This window comes from Uloborus diversus, chromosome 2 (assembly GCF_026930045.1).
Source record: "Uloborus diversus isolate 005 chromosome 2, Udiv.v.3.1, whole genome shotgun sequence".
In the NCBI taxonomy this organism is placed as follows: domain Eukaryota; kingdom Metazoa; phylum Arthropoda; class Arachnida; order Araneae; family Uloboridae; genus Uloborus; species Uloborus diversus.
The window spans coordinates 84036163-84053852 of NC_072732.1; the positions used below are offsets into that span (position 1 = coordinate 84036163).

The window sequence follows — 17690 nt, forward strand, 5'->3', positions numbered from 1 at the left end:
GATTTTTGGTCTTAAAAAAGGAAGTATTGTAAAATTTCACTCAAAAATCGATCTAATTTCCATTTTACTCACCCCCGAATGAATATTGAGTTTTTTTTTTTCGACTCGACCCCACGTGGATAAGTGCCTAAGAACGTATTCACACGCGAAATATCCATAATGACGATTCCGAGTTAATTACAACGAGTTTTTTCGTGACGTCTGTATATATGTGCATATGTGCGTATGTATGTCGCATAACTCAAAAACGGTAAGTCCTAGAAAGTTGAAATTTGGTACGTAGACTCCTAGTAGGGCCTAGTTGTGCACCTCCCCTGTTGGTTGCATTCGAGTGTTTCTAAAGGGGTCTTTTACCCCTTTTTAGGGGGAAATCATTGTTAATTTTGATGCAAACTGAAGTGGTGTTATAATATGACGAAGACTTGGCGATATATCGCCGGTCTTTTGGTCGCCAACTTGGCGACAAATTTGGCGATTTTTTTTTAAAAAATCTGTTTCAATTTGGCCACTGTTGGTGATATTTAGAGAGTAAACTATTGCATCACATTAAAATTGCCACTAATGGGGAAATGACATTAAATTCGAGTAAAAGGAAGTCATGTGATGCACACATCAGCTCGTTTTATTATTTTTATTTTACAAATCCAGGGTTCTCCAGAAATGTTTCTAATTTAACAACAAAATCGGGGGTTTGTGCCTAGAGGGCCTGCATTCACAGCTTGATATTCGTGTTCACACTCTGTAATGAAGCAAAAAAAAAGACTTGTAAAAAAGAAAAGACGATTATCATTGATTTTTTTTGCAAGCGGAGCTTTTACCTTAATTCGGCATAACTTTTTCAGCTATTACAGACAATGAAAGAGTTAATGCGCCAAATACAGTTTCCTGAGAAGGAAATATCTTTAAATCATCATCATATTTACAATAAACTCTAACTTTGTGCAGATTAAAAAAGTTATTATAACGCCTAAATACTTATGTGACCAACATAAGTAGAGTGGCAAAATGCATGTTGTTGCATACATAGCAGTTTGGACTCAAAGAAAGTTGGTTCTTCACAAGAAATAAAAGTTACAAGAAAACATTTTTTTTCCCCTCCTCCATGAAGTTAGGAACTAGCTAAAACTTTTGAACCCTTCACTCAAAATGAGTTTTACATCTAATTAAAAAGTTTCTTTTAAAATGTTATTGTAATCGTTTCGCGGGCCGTGGTAGCACGATCGGTAGAGTGTCGGATTCGGGGTCGGAGGGTCCTGGGTTCGAACCTCGATGGTCGAAGACCCACCGTCGTCATTAAAGGGGACTGGGCGACGTTAAATATGCTCGTGGTATCAATGTCCTCCAAGTGAAAAGATACCTCTGGGGGTATCGTTTCTACCTCTGGGGGTGCTAGTACCAGGTAGCTATTATCTCCTGAACTAGTTCTAAATTCTCATTAACTGTTCGATCCGCTGATGGTGCTGCCATCTATCGGTATATAAAATAATGGAGGCAAGGCACTTAGTATGCAGTCCTCGACATAAATACAGTTGTAGTCAGTTGTGACTCTGAATAGGAATAGGATAGGAATAGTAATCGTTTCGCAAGTTCAAAATAATGCTTGTTTTATTTTTCTCCCTTTCTTTCATTCTTTTTTTTTTTTTTTTTTTTTTTTTTTTGGATTTTCCGAAATGCTATTCTAAAAAATAAAATTAAAGGGAAAAAAAAATAAACACTGGAAATATTTTTTTAAAAACAATCATTTTAAACACTGCAACTACTGTTGATTCAGCATTTGAAACATCGCTACTGAGTTCTAAATACAGAAACAATTATCGCCGGAATATTATGCTCTATAACACTAGTTATAGAGCATTAGATAAACATACTTGCACTAAGATTTTGCACTAAGCTTTTTTTTTTATTTTAAAGAATTATGTTTAAAGATATACTGTAATTATTGGGGACCTTTATAAACCATTCACCATTGCTGACCTTTTATAAATTATAATCTAAACATCAATTATTATTTGATGACACAGTATTTGTTACTTATTTTGACGATCAGTTTATATACTTAACTTACTTGTTTTGAAGATTCAGCATTAGTCAAAAAGTAAAATAGTGTAAAATTTACAAAATTTCAATGCACTTGATGCAAAACAGAAAGAAGAGTTCTTCACTGAAGTATATCTTTAAGAAACCCGTAGAATCAAAGAATTTCTCTCCCCATTGCATAAAACTTATCATTCCAATTTTCTTCGTTGTTACTGTCATGAACTGTAAGCAAATGTTGAAGATCAACAACATAAATGTTCAAAATATGTCTACTCACTGCCTGCGCTGCTGGCATGGTTCGGCGTGTCGGGTCGTAGAAACGTGTGCCCCTGAGTTGTGGTTGAAAGAGCTGGGGAACTGCCGCCATAACTGCAAAAAGAAAAGAATAAAATTGGGCTTGATAATGGAAAACACAAAATCATATGGAAAATTACAACTACATTAAAATTGATTGAAGGAGTTCTTTTATTGCTGTACCTTACATTAATAACCGTAAGATTTAATTTTTCTGTCAGAAAGAAATTTAATTTGTAACATCGGAGGACAATATTTTTCTAGTTAAGGTCAAATTATCGGGTACTGTAGTTGACTAGGAAATATAAGTTTTCTTCAATTCTCCTATCAAACGAATAGTAAAATGTGTTTTACAGTAAACACATTTACCTTACCCCTTACCTTACCTTACATTTACCAGTTACCCTTCGTTGCATTGCGTCTCGTTATATCGCTCATTTGGATATACCACGCTTTTGCCTCCAGAAAAATTAAAGTTTTTTTAAATGTTGAACATTTGACATAACAGAAAAAAAAACGCTATATTTATAAGATTTATTTATTTTTTTTTTTTTTTTGGGGGGGGGGGGGATCAATTAACTGGCATATTTTCCATAGACTTATATCGCTGCAGTTTAAGCTGCAACTTTAGATTCGTATTCCAACATAAAACGATAAAAATATCTAATTATTTTTTCTCAGTTTAAGAGAAAAATTGGTAGACAAATTTTATTTAGTTTTATTTAAAAAAATCATCCTTATTTGAACACAAACAAAAATTTTTTGAAAGTGCACATATGATTAATTTTTGCATTAATTGAATAGTTACTTTTTATAATCTCGGTTATAAAGCGTTTTTTTTTTTTTTTTTTTTTTTTTTTTGTCTCTCGAGAAGCGAGATATAACGAGCGGTTACTGTACTTTTTAACACAAAAGTTTATTTTTGACAAGAACTGTTATCTTGAAAATATGTATAGGGATAGAAATGTACAGTTTAAATATCGAAAATACCGATGTTAATAGATTTATATTTAATTCATGTAGTAGAACTTAAATTATCTGAATAAATATGTATTTTTATAATCAGTTGACTACGTGCGATGCAGTATTTGTGGTCAACTTATTAAGGTTTATAAGTACCGTAAAACGGGGGGAACATTGCTCCTCTAGGGATAACCTTGCTTCAAAAAGTGCAAAAGGTTTTTTTTTTTTTTACTGATTTTCGGTCTCGAATTGGCAACTTGCCCACCTGTTTATTGTTATTGTCTACCTAATTGAAAGAAATTCCGCATTGTCAACCACTTTGTCACTGAAGTCCTCGAAAATCAGTAAAAATACTTTTACACTTTTTGGAGCAATGTTATCCCTAGAGGAGCAATGTTTCCCTGTTTTACGGTATGATATAAGATCCGCACTTGGCAAACGCGTTCAGCTGAACAGGTTTTATTGTATTGCATTTCTAAAATTTTGAAAGCGTTACGGATAGAAAGAGTTTAACTGTACTTTAGAAAAAACGATATCGGTGTAATGAAAATTTTTTCAACCAATTGAGCATTTTATGGGATGTGCATAAAACTTTACGCTATTATGTATTTCTAAACGAAGAATTCTGTGTTCTCAACCTGCAAACGTAGTCTCACCACAGTAAGTGGGATTTGTTACATTTTATACAGAAATTTTTCGTTGTTAGAATTTTTATGTGAAACATCCCAGTTGCATAACATTTTACTGCAATTGAAATATTTTCCCACAAATATTTATTAGACAAAAATAGTTGACTTTTTTCTTTTCAATTTAAGTTTAAATATATTTTTCAGCGTGGAAAAAACCCCAAGAAAACAGAAAAATATATCCCTTCTTATTTTCGTTTCTATTAGTTTCTTCTCACCTCCCATGATGCCTATTCTTTCTGGGGATATAAATATTGTCTTCCGCCATTTATTTCTTTCTAGCATTTTTTCGGCTTTTTGCTGACTCAAAATATATATTCTAAGGCAATTCACAGAATTCCTTCCGGCACAGTTAAAAATTCTATTCGTAAAACTCAAAGCTCCGGTAATAATTTAGCAAAATAAGTATCTTTTCTTTCTTTGGCTAAGTACGAAATTGCTTCCGTTCAAACTTTATTCGCAAATAAACTAAGTGTTTGAAAATAAAATGAAAGATACTTGACTTCCTCCTCAATTTCGAAAATATATCTGAAAGATACTGTTGAGAATTGATCTAGTGGGAATGACTTGTCGATATAACTTGTAATGATTGCTGTGAAATACAATTATTTCACAGCTGCTGTGAAATTCAAATTGGTAGCTTTACTCATTATTATTTTATTTACTTATTTTATTGATTCGCTTTAAAGTGAACTTCCACAAAAAATTGGCTAGCTTATCTTGAAAAGATCCGGTAATTTGGGGACTCTGGAGATGTTGAAAAGACGTTGCCTAGCAGACCTTTTTTTCAAAAGATTCGCAAAGAACCCCTATTTGTGGCAAAAAAAAAAAAAAAAAAAAAAAACACTCATGACCCCCCCCCCCCCCCCTCTTCCGACTGGATCTGCCGCCCTTCCTAATATTGTCCCGGCTCGAAGTAGCCAGTTAAAGCTAAAGCAGATATTGGAAAGGTCTGCTAGTTGTTTTACTATTCTGGACTAACCAATACCCAAACAGAAAAATTTCTTTGAGAAGAAGCAAATGAAATAAATTGGCGGGGAAATGAGCCCTAACATATGGAATAATGGAATACCTCCTCTTGTTTTCATAAATTGAGGCAGTGAGGAGCAAAGGGATGTAAGTGGATATTTTCAAGTTTTGAATTAAACGCGTTTGAAGTTCCGGTCCTAGGTAGGCTTCTATTGACATTTTTTGCTAAACCGCGCTGTATAGCAGCATTTACCAGGGTTACTAGTACTTTCTCTTTCCCCGAGACAAAGGAATGGTTCACCTACCATTTGTACTGGTTATCTCCAAATTTTTAATCTTGACATAAACATCCCTCTGCTTCTCACCGCCTCAACTTTATTCATGCATTCAATTCGGGCTGCGGAGTCGGAGTCGAAATCTGACTGATTTTGGAGTAAAGAAGTCTGAGTCGGGAGTCGAAGGCCAAAAATTGCAAGAGTCCGAGTCGTCATTTTTCCACAAAATCCACCACTCTGCCAATACTTACGGAGTCGGAGTCAGACTGATTTTGGTGTAAAAGGAGTCGGAGTCGAAGGCTCTGAAATTCCCGAAGTCGGAGTCGGTCCTTTATATATATGTTCCGACTCCACAGCCCTGATTTAATTTACCTTGAAAATTTATGTAGCTTTTACGTGAAGAGAAAAAAAAAGAGACAGAAAAAGCAAAAGAAATAATAAATCGCAGAGACAGAATTAATTGATTTAGTAAAGAAACAAGAACCAATAAATCTAAAGCCTTGATTGAAAAGTATAAATTTTGAAGAGATCCGTTTGTAAGAACACGAGTTCGAAATTACATCTGTCTTAATTTTGAAACGATCCCACGTGATCCGCAGAGCGGGGGCGCAGACAAATGAGTGATGTGCACTGATAAGCAAATCCGCAGGGCGTCCGAAAACGTTTTGGCTCTTAAATGAAAACACAGCGGGAGAGAAACAGCGAAACAGGTCCTGTCTTTTTCCTTTATTTTTATTTTATTTGTGCCTCCTCTTTTTATACACTCCTCTTATTTTATTATTATTATTTTAAAGAGAGGCGAGACAAGGAAAAAGTGCAAGATTTATAGGAAGACAGTAATATGTTTGGCTAGGGAGAAAATCTTTTACGGTCGCATGTTAAAAGGAATGAAAATGTTTTGATATACTCTTAACTCGTAACATAACGTCAGTACGTTATGTTACGAGTTAGGGACTGCATGGGGGCATCTTCAGAATCCTGGACCTTCATAATTTCGAGTTTTTTTTCCACCGTGCATTAGTTTTTTGGGGAAGAGTAATTACACAATAATTATTTCTTTCACTTATTTAGGAAGTTATGTAATAAAAAAAAAAAAAAAAGAAGAAGTACTCGAGGAAGGACACAGATAATCCTAACAATTTTTCAGCAAAAAATAAATTGAAAGAGAAATAAATTAGAAAATCAATTGAAAATTAGGGGTTAAAGCTATCAATGTAAATTGATATAAAATGGTAGTACGTGGAAAAAGAGATAGATATAACCATAAACAAAATTATAAATTTTGAGAAAAAGTGCCTGGTTTAGGTGAAAATACTAAGTGGATAAAAAAAGCAATGTTAAACGATTTCAGACCTGAGAGGTTTATTTTTTTGTGGGTGAATAAATACAAGTTATTCTATGGAATATATATCTAAGTATAGTGTTGACGATAGCAAATTTTGCTATCGAGGTTCATGTATAATGGCACGAAAAACCAGATAGTAAATGTTGATCCTTGTCGTTCTCGTACAGCATAACGCTGTTTCAAACAAAGAATTGTTTTGATGCATCGTACAGCGTAGCTTGGTTTCTTATATTCATGTTCATCTTGCTGTTTCTGAAGCATTGGCTGATTTCCGCAGTCAAGGAGGTTCAGCAAATTAAGGAGTTAAATGAACGCGTCTATTTTGGTGGGGGGGGGGAGTGAAGTAACATATCATAGCAGATGTACATTGCACAAGCACACTCACACCCGCACACAAATAAATAAATTGGCTAGAGAAGAAGCATTATCTAAGCAATGAAAAACAGCTTCATGCAAGCTTGTAGCAATCACGATTACGAAGCCGTAATTCGTAGTTACTGATTGCGTTTTTTGTGCAATTATAATCATAATTGCAAAATTCTGATGTAATCAAAATCGAAATTAGCCAGATTGTAATCAAAATATCACGACTGTCAATCAACTACGATTGAAAATAAGTAAATAAAAGAAAAATGCTCTACTGATCATTGAAACTTTAGCACGAAATAATAAGACCAGAGCAGATAACATTATGGAAATCTTAAAATCTGCAAAAGTAGCCAAGCAGGTAAGGATTTGTCTGAATTGCAAATTGAGTTGCTGCCAATTTTGAAAGATTAAAATGCCGGTTGTGTTTGAAATGAGTTTAAAGTTTGACCGAACGCACTTCCTTCCTTCTCAGACATAAAAAGTATTTTGTCGTATTGACATCAGAATTGCATGATGAACCGCATTTGCCAACATTCTTACCACAAACTATTGTATAAAGAAAACCACAAGAAATTACAATCAATGAGTAAGAACTTTTCTAAAATCAATCTGCAGTCTCTGCAGTCAAAGAAAATAAAAACACTGTTGATTCACCATCGCATCTATTTTGGAAGGAAATAAATACTGAGGTCAAATGGGAAGGAAAAGTGAGGGGAAACGTCAGACAGAGCCTCCTCCTCCAAGCAGGTTAAGCTCACAGGTGGCTGCTGAATCTACAGATACTCGAAGAAGCACCAGCAAGCAGCAGCGAAAAGTAAGAAAAGAAAAATAAATAAAGGTAAAGAGAGAGACAGCCTGGTCAGCCGAAAGGGCAAGGTAGTTGCTTAACAAGAGTTAGATGGATGGCGCTTAAAGTGGAAAGGTTGGAGGGGTGTGGCAGAATGCTTCGCCACTTTCGGAACCAGTTACGATACAGCGCAAGCAGGGCACCTCCGCAAATTGTACCTATCTGAAAAATTGGAAACTGAGCAGCAAGTAGCAAGAAGTCTCTCTCGCCCTCTCCCGTTTATCTTGTGCATACGTATTTGCACTGTCTCGTGAAATGGAGTAATTACTGTTGCAAATGCACTGTGTCATCTCTACCAATCTTCATAGGAGCTGTCCACAACCAGGGGCGTGCACGGGGGTGGAGGGGGGAGAGAAAGTAAAGGCCACCTGTTAGCCCAGGCCCTATCTTGAAAGGGGCGCGAGATTTTTAAAAACGGGGGTGAAATATGCAGGGACGTAGGGGTAAACAATATAAAGGAAGACCTTAAAAGTCATTTGTGCCGGGCCCCAGAATTTCTGTGCACACCCTTGTCCACAACTGATGTCACATTTTATAAGAGGGGGGGGGGGGTCGTGAAATTGTGACAGTTTGTGACGTGAAGGAGGGAGGGCGTAACAAGAATTGTGACATCACTTTTTTTTTTTGAATATGTTTATGGCAAGTAGAGTAACATATGACAAGGAAAGGGGAGGGGTAAAGTGAAGTGTGATACTAATTTCTGAAGATATGATCGATATATTACAAAGAAGCTGACTGACTGGTAAACGTTTTTTCGTTGTTTTATTCTTTATTCTACATCAGTGGCAAAGCAAAGGGAAGTTTTGAGGGTACCCCCCAAACACAAAGACATTGGTTTTAACATCATTGTCAATCTTTAATATAGTAGTTTTTGCACATGCAGGGACTGTTTTGATCGCCAAAAAAAAAAAAAACCATCCAGAAGGAAAATCTGGCACGCTAGTGGGTTACATTAATGATAAATATTTAATATTTAATTTTTGCTTCCCATATCTTGGTTTACTGTTTCCTCTCCCTCTCTGGTTTCACACACGCGTTAGCTAAGGAAGATGGTCATATATGCTATGTGATTGCTACAATGAATATGTCAAAATGCGTGTTATGTAATACTTTTCATATATCAACTTTACATTTTTGTTTTTAATACTATCTGTATCAAATTTTATAATGGAACATGAACTAAGAAAATACCCAAATCATAATTGGGCCAAAGCCGGTGAGAACTTAAACAATTCAAGAATTCAAATAAAGAAACCATAGGTTTTGTTCAATGAAAATTATAAAATAATATATGTATATGTATATAATAACTATAAGCTATTCTTCTTGTAAACATGCTGGACTTTTATTCACTTTTATCTCTTCCCAAAAATATGCAGACACTTATAGGCCTTGGAGTTTTCTTGTGAAAAACATAAAAATTCTTTAAGTGAAACAATATAAGTGGTTTTGTACTTTTATTGTTTTTTTATCACACTAAAATAAGGAATAGATATAAAACAAAGGACGGAAGATATCATTCTTATTTTCATCAGTATTGCTTATGCTACTCACTACTATTCTGTTCTCTTTTGGAACAAGAAGATTGAATCTTTTGCAGGAAATCTCAATATCATGCATTCCTAGAATTAAAGGAAATACTTATTGCTTCGGAGACGTCACATCTAATGAGAAACAACGCACAAACATTCATTTTGATCTAGCAAATTAGTGCATTTCGGAACGGACGTTATTGACTTCCGCTTTGGCAATAAAGGGTGGCAGCATGTCAGGTCCGACAAACAAACGCTGCAACCATTCAAAACAACTGTCAAAAGAGTTGCATTTTTTTTACCCTCTTTCTGAAATGGATATTTTTGTATTCATGGAAATGGCTTGAATTTTCATGAAGACACGAATGCATGTTAGCAGCTAAAGAAAAAAATAAATAAATAAAGGAAGGGCCTGGAACCACTTTTTTAACAACCCCAAAGATCAAAAAGCTATTTAATGTTTCTTATTTTTCAGAAAAAAAGACCCTTTATGAAGAATCATTTTTTAATTGTGAGTAAATAAACAAATAAACAGAACAATACAATTTAAAAAACTATTAAAATAAGGTGAAATGAATTAAATAAGAGAGTTAAAGAACAATCTTTTGCAATTGATAGCACAAGTACTTCTTTGGAAATGTACAAAATGTAAGAAAATACCTGACAATGAAAAATCGACAGTTCCGATAAGTAATCAAGATTGTGTACGAAGAGTTTATGATCTAGTCATTAAGCATTCATATATAAGCTTTTTTCTTTTCGTTTTTGTAATTTAACCATGAGAAATTGACGGGAATGACCAATTTTTATACCATTGACATGAAAACTGGTTTACAAAACGTACTGATAAAAATTTGCTCATGTAATTAAATTTTACAGTTGATTGCGCGACGGAGAAATAGTTAAATGATGCTATGCAAACAAAGTTCTACGCAAAAAGTCATCATCCCCCCCCCCCCTCTCGTTCATCCAGACCGCACAACGTCCCGTAAGAAGCACAGCTTCAAAAAATTCTAAAGAACCTTTTGAAGGGTTTTTTTTAGTGACATATAATAGCTACTACGTGCAGGACAAAATGGCGACTTTCCTTTAGAATACCCAACCTGAGGAATGAGTTTGCATTTTTTTCAAAAATTTTTTATCAATAATAATACTCTCAGAAATGCTTTGAGCACTTAAAAACAATTTCATAAATTATAAACTGAAATTTTCGGTTTAACTCTTTTGACAACGATAAAGACAACTTAATAAAGGAGCCAACAGAGAGCTAAAATGCCAAATTTTCTCCACATAATAGGTTAGCAGGTTAAATGTTTCTGAAAATGAGATAAAATCAGAATGAGTGACGGGGTTTTCTTCTCCACCTGTTGAATTCAGCCGTGGCTTTGCAGTTTAATACCACCGGCAAACATGTTTGACTAGCCGTGATTCGTTATTAAAAGATCGGAAACGTGGATATGTATATAAAATAAGCAGCTTGTGAGAAAACATAAAACTTATTCATTTTTCAGATTCCTTTTTTTTTTCTTCACCGTCTGCATTTTCAATCAAGAGGGGGAAATTTTCCTTATAAATATTTTTCTGTGCATTGGCTGATGACTCAAAAGCACATGAATGAAGATGAAGATGTATTTAAAACAAAAGTGCAATGTATTTATTTGACTTTAAAAGAGCAAGTTTTTTTTTACATTTATTTATTAATATTAATTAGTTTGCGTGTTTAAAAAATATTTTTTTACAATTCTTCTTCGATAAAATTCAAACGAAAGGGTTAATTATTAAAAGTAGGGAGCAAAGAATTTATTAGCTGGTAAAAATAATTTTTACAAATGCTAAACGAGTTCTCAGCTTTCATATGAAGCAATGATTATAATTTGTAATAATAATAAGAAAAATAATAATAACAATAATAAATAATACTAATAACAACAATTATAAAATAAATAATAGTAAAATAAATAATAATAAAATAAATAATAATAATAATAAAATTAATAATAATAATAAAACAAAGCTTCAAACAACCATTATTTAGAAAACTTGCGCTAAAACTTCTGCACATGCAAGTACGGCTTAAGCTATAATGCTTTTAAAATGCTAATGTGATGGAGAACTCCATGAAAACAGACGTATCAGTTGTTGCACAATACACATTACAAGTACCCCAAATGTGTTAGATCCTCATTTGATTGCATGAACTTTATGAAGGATGCGATTTTTTTTTTTTGTAACGCGATCAAATTTTGGATATTCCCAAAAACATTTTTTCTTTGTCCCAGTGACGGATGTATCTCATGTGCTACTTTGTCTTCACCCATTTCCGTTTCTGAAAAAACACTTGGATGCTTGGGACAGCAAAATTTTCAAAACCCAACATAGTAATTCAACTGCATTTCACCAAGTTTAAGCAAACGCATAAAAGAGATATTTATCTATTAGAATAAATAGCACTGAGTTGGCACAAAGGGAAAACGTCACATCTGTAAAAGACACTTAAATGAGAAATGTACAAAAGGTGTTTTACAGTCAAGGGCATACCGACAGGAGGTCACTTGGTCACTGCGATCTCCCCCCCCCCCCGCTGAAATGCCCTCATTCGGCAAACTTGTTCGACGTTTCGGAAAATTTGGAGACATAATAGCAATATGGAAAATTTAAAAAGCCCGAATGTCCGTTTTCTTTAGATGTACGTTAGTGAGCATACCCATATTTTATCTTTCTGCAAAATTAAGAATTCCATTCGGTAAAGTGAGAATTCTCCCTCCCAAAAATTTAAGCTACTCTTCACGGTATAAATTTTGTACAATTGTCTTACTGGATAACATCCGTCCTCCTGGCTTTCATCGTTCTGAGGTACATGGTAACGGCTCCGATGGTGATGAGGACGACCACAGCACAAGCACATCCCACGCCTATGTACAGCGAACTGCCAGTAGCCACCATGGCATCTGCTGCAACAGAAAGATCAATTAAAAATTATGATTTCCTAAATAAAATGTCAAAAAAAAAAAAACATTCAGACACATTAGCCGCGATCACATGAGATCTTTGTACCTCCGAAAAGAAACCAGTTGGAAAATTCACGGTTTACATGCAAAAAGAGCTTGTATCCTATACTCGAGAAAGCGGTTTTCCCCGGCATCCTTAGCGGTTTTACTCACTAAGTAAAAAAATTCGCTTCGCCAAGTGCATTCTGGGTAAGAAAAACTTCGCATTTACTCTAGTCGAAAGCAGGAGGAAGAAGGATCCACATTTACCCGGGAAATAACCGGAGTGCGGTTTAAAGCAGGTTTTTTTTCCGGGTTAGAAAAGGTCCATGTGAACGGAGCTATTGAAAGCAAGGGCTGATTTTTCTTTGAATCGAGAGGCAGCAAGATGAAGCAAGCGTGCAAAGTTCAAACTCTAAGTAGGCTTGCATTCATAAGTTTTTCTAAATCGTGTTGCATAGCAGTCCTTACCAGGGCTAGTACTACCAACTACTGTCCCAAAACAGATGGAAGTTACTTATATCATTTGTACTCTCAGAGCAGAAATTAGTACTCGTAAATGCACGGAGCAAGTCCAATCATTATCATAGCAAAAACTTGGGCAAAGAACTCAAGTCACGTGACTCAACAGCGACGAATGGTTGACGAATGGTTTGCATGATACTAGAGAAAGAAACCTGATCTCTTCCAATGCTTTCCTTTAAAATCCATCACCGTGACTTATGGGTTTTTCTTTCAGGAATTGAAAGTCATCACTCCGTTCATTTATCTCTTTTCAATGTTTGTACTATAGTTGGGGCAAACCTAACTTGGAAGCAACCGAGAAAGAGATGCCAATATTGCCCGCAAATAGAACGATTTTGGAATGCATGCATTATTTTTTAAGAAAGCAAAATTTATAATCGTAAAAGAACGCCTATTACTTTAATACTTTATAAATTATTTTTCAATGACGAATGCATCCATTTTTAATTCCAGTTTGGAACGATTAAGGAAAATATCGGAAAAGGCATTACCGATAATTAGGGATAATGGATGGGCTCAAACTAACATGGACGTTTCAATTTTTAATACATTTTGCATTCATTCGCAGGAAATGTCTGTCTGTCGTCGTCGTCGTTTCTTCTTCAGTATGCATCGTTAGTTGAAAAATTTAACAGAAGGCGTTATATAGATGCGAGTTTTGTAAAAGCACTTCCATTATTGAAATATTTCATTATGGTGGTTCTGTGACAATACCTTAGAAAAATACGTCAGAACAGGGAGAAAACGTCATCAATATTAATGTTTTCACAATGTTTTGAATTTGAGTTTCAGATTTCGAACCGAAATCATTTAAGATTAACGCTAATCAATTTGGCTGCTTAAGTTTAGTTTCCAACATTTTTGTTAACCTTTCTCCTTTAATCGTTTCATTGAAACATTTTTTTAAATAGTTCTAAAAATGGATAAGGTATATTTTACTAAAAAAGGCACAGCGCCAATCATCGTTATTGCAACGTAAACAAGCTGTAAGTCAACTCATCAGGTATAAATTATGATTTCAACGGAAAAAAGGCACAATGTTAAATGAAATTTGCATTCGCGTTTCGGATATGCGTTTCAACTCCTTCCTGACATGCCCTGTAACTGGTAATGGCGTTGGGCAATGGTGTTAGTTCCATTGGCTAGTTCCAATCGTGTTCGTTAAGCTTAAGAATATTCATTACCGTCGAAAATTATGAAGTCTTAACAACATCTTTTTTTTACTCATTCATTATTTTAACTACTTTGCGCAATCAGAAAGAAGTAAATGAAAACCATTGGATAGTTTCTAAACATTGCATGAAATCGTACAGCATGTTATCGTGCAATTCATTACGAAAAAGAAAGAAAAAAAAATCGAACTAATTCTCTACCTTTTAATAATAAGCTCCTTGGAAGTGAACATAATGCTTCCTAGTTGCTTGTCATATTATGATCAAAGACCTTTCTATTATCTTTGTTACTAATATAGACTCCAAATATAAAGGTACAAATCAGACAAATACGGGCTCCACAATCAAAAGATTGTATCACTTTGTGTTGGAAAAACGAAAAAGTGTTGCTATTTATCACACATAAAGTACTTAAAATAGGTTTTTGCATTAAATTTTTGTGCAGAAAAGAACACAAATATCTCTAAATTTGATTTTTAAAAGAAGATATTGCCTGTGAATCAACAGACAACCGGTAACTCTAATTTTTCGAATGTGCAAATAAGTTTAAAGATGTTTCTTTGCCATTGTCATCATCATTAGTAAAATATAATTATCAATTCAATTTATAGGTAAAGACATTTACCCGTTAAATTGTTTGTATCTGAGTTGATGGTTACGCCAGTACGTACATAATAATAATAAAATTACTCGCATAACAAAAGCCAGAATATTAAAACATCTTCTTTTCATGAAAAAAAAAAAAAAATGAATGAATGTAACTTACCAATCATTAACGTGCCGTTGCTTCCGTCATCTAAAACATAAAAGAATGAAACAAGTTATAAAAAATTTTATGCAACAAATATTTATATAAGTTTTTTTTTAATTAATTTATTTATTTAACGATTACGTTATATTGGACTATACAGAGAAATGCGCAGAAGTTTCAAGCTACATTACATTGTAATACTGGGGAAGGATGTAACGCATCATTATAACATTGAAATTAGCAAAATAATATAATTATCGTAAGTTTAGATGTTCATTCCATCAACCTAACCATTAATACTTTTCTGAAGGCAAAAAAAATTAATGAACGTAATCTAGTTAAATACACTGCTCGACATTGAAAATGCAACACCAAGAAAAAGTGGTCAGAAAGTGATGAAATTCGGAAAAAAGACAGAGACAGCAAGGAATAATAAATGATCTTAATTTCAAAATGATAGGCAGAATACAGAGCGAGAACGGCATCGGCTCAGTAGGATGTAGGACCACCGCGGACAGCGATACACGAAGAAACACGTCTGGGCATAGAGTCAATAAGGGTGCTGATGGTGTCCAGAGGGATGGATGGCTCTCCATTCCCTTTCAACCATTTGCCACAGTTCGTCTTCTGAACGAGGCAGGGACAGAGTCTGCAAACGGCGTCCAATAACATCCCACACATGTTCGACTGGTGACAGGTCTGGAGAGTATGGTGGCCAGGGAAGCATCTGTGTGCCTTGGAGAGCATGTTGGCAGATGCGAGCACTGTGGGGTCGGGCGTTATCCTGCTGAAAAATTGCATTAGGTGGCCCTTGAAGGTAAGGGATTGCCACCGGCCGCAGCACATTATCCAAGTATCGTTGCCGTCATAGTGTCCTGAATACGAACTAGAGGTGATGAGGAATTTTCACAATTGCGCCCCAAACCATTATGCCACGTTGTCTTGCGGTGGGACGTTCCACAGTTACTGCCGGATTAGATCTGTCTCCACGTCGACGCCACACACGTATGCGGCGACTATCACTGGATAAACAGAAGTGGGATTCTTCTGAGAACACGACATTTCGCCATTCTGTCATCCACGTCGCTCTAGTCCGGCACCCTACTAAACGTTGCTGTCTATGTTGTGGGGTCAATGGCAGTCTTAGCGGACGCCGTGATTGCAGACCACGTGCGACCAAGCGACGGGAAATGGTTTTGGTTGACACGGGAACATTCAGGGTACCTTACACCAGCTGCAGAATCGAGGAACAAGTGACTTGTGGGTCTACTACAGCTTGTCGGTGGATGCGTTGATCCACGCGTTCTGACGTCACTCTGGATGTCCCTGCACCCCTCAATCTTGCCACATTTCGTTGTTCCAACCATCATCGGCACAGCCGATGCACCGTTGTCGCATCCATGTAGGTATCAGCTGCGATTTGACGTACAGACCAACCTCCCCTTCTCAGTCCGATCACCATACCCCTCGTAAAATCGTCTATCTGCTGGCAGTGCCTTCGTTGACTTTGGCCTGGCATTCTCTCGTGTTACACGTATCCTTCAAGACAAAAACAAAATTTCTTCGATAATTCTCCAGTCAGAAATAACGGCACGAATATTGAACATTCTGCAAGTTCCTTCCCTTATATCTTACTTCACGTGCGTAGGAGAGCTGCACATTTCACATCATTTACATGACTCAGTAATGTACGTCTACTCTAAAATTTGCATAAATTTCTGAACACTCCTTCTTGGTGTTGCATTTTCAATGTCGAGCAGTGTATTACATATAAAGAAAAACGCGAGGTTGCAGGTGCAACTACCCCTTTCCTCTTAACGTTTTTAAACAAGACCACTTTTTCTTTTGTCATTTAAATTCAGTAACCGGCATTTATAAAACCATTGGATTACAAAATCAGTCACCTATAAAAATCAAATCTGTAAGAGCAGAATCATTACAACAACTTGTTAAAACCATCCTTTAATGAAATCATTATCGCGTTTCATAAAATCAAGCTTTTGGAGCAATACTTGTTAAAATTGATTAAAAAAAACATACACACACGCGCACAGTCATATGTTAAAAATTGTAAAAGACATATAATAAATTTCAAAGTTGTGTCGCACGAAGAAGAGGAGGAATCGGTCACGGAAGATGAAGAAATTGTATTGCCAAAACTGCTCTCTTCAATTCAGAAAAGCCTACTTTAATAATGAAAGTTATTATTATTATTTTTAATAACCTTTCAAACGATGTCAAATCTCTACTTTCAAATTAATCAAACAGCAATGCGCCAATGTTTTAAAACGCTTGTGTAAATAAAAAAATAAAACCCCTCACATTTAATTTAAACGTCAACACTATTTTGAAACACTTGAAATTGAAAAACATTTAGTAATTTATTTCTTTTTCCGTTGCATTTAAACTTTTTTTTAAACTGGTGCTGGTATATCCGTGTATAAATCAGACACTTTATAAAATCATACGTCCTCGGAACGAAAAATGGGATTTGAATGTGTCAGAGATGGATTTAATTCTTTATTAATAATTGCCAATTGTCTTCATTTCAAACGCAAAAAATCGACACATGCAGTTAAACATAAAGGATTTTTTTTTTTTTTGATACTTTTACTTTTAAAAATTAATTGTCTATTACCTTTAAGATGTTGCGACCCACCACCCACCACGTATCGATTTGACAACTCACCAGTAGGTTCGCGACTCATAGTGTGAGAAACACTGAGATAGAAATTATCTTGAAGAAAAATGATATTGCACTGTCAAAACTGATCGATCACCGAAACCTTGAGCTGGCATATTCGTTTACTACACGGAAAAGTTCTAAATATTCATCAAACGCAACAGGTGGAAAATGACAAAACACAAACAATTCTTTCGTGGAAATTCTATTTCCGAACACTACCGAAAAATTCACGCTAAATAAGATAAAATCAAT

The 17690-nt window shown here is 35.2% G+C and overlaps 1 protein-coding gene across 2 annotated transcripts in view; it reads right to left on the bottom strand.

Annotated features, from left to right (window-relative positions):
• Window positions 1-17690, bottom strand: part of LOC129235266 (tyrosine-protein kinase RYK-like) — a 106458-nt gene that overhangs the window by 20731 nt on the left and 68037 nt on the right. The window contains exons 5-7 of one of the 2 annotated variants that reach the window (XM_054868979.1): window positions 14768-14797; window positions 12133-12268; window positions 2315-2406 (exon numbers count right to left, since the gene is read on the bottom strand). In XM_054868979.1, coding sequence (XP_054724954.1) covers window positions 2315-2406; window positions 12133-12268; window positions 14768-14797 — 258 coding nt within the window. The remainder of the gene's footprint in view (window positions 1-2314; window positions 2407-12132; window positions 12269-14767; window positions 14798-17690) is intronic. The other variant, XM_054868980.1, reaches the window with a different exon arrangement.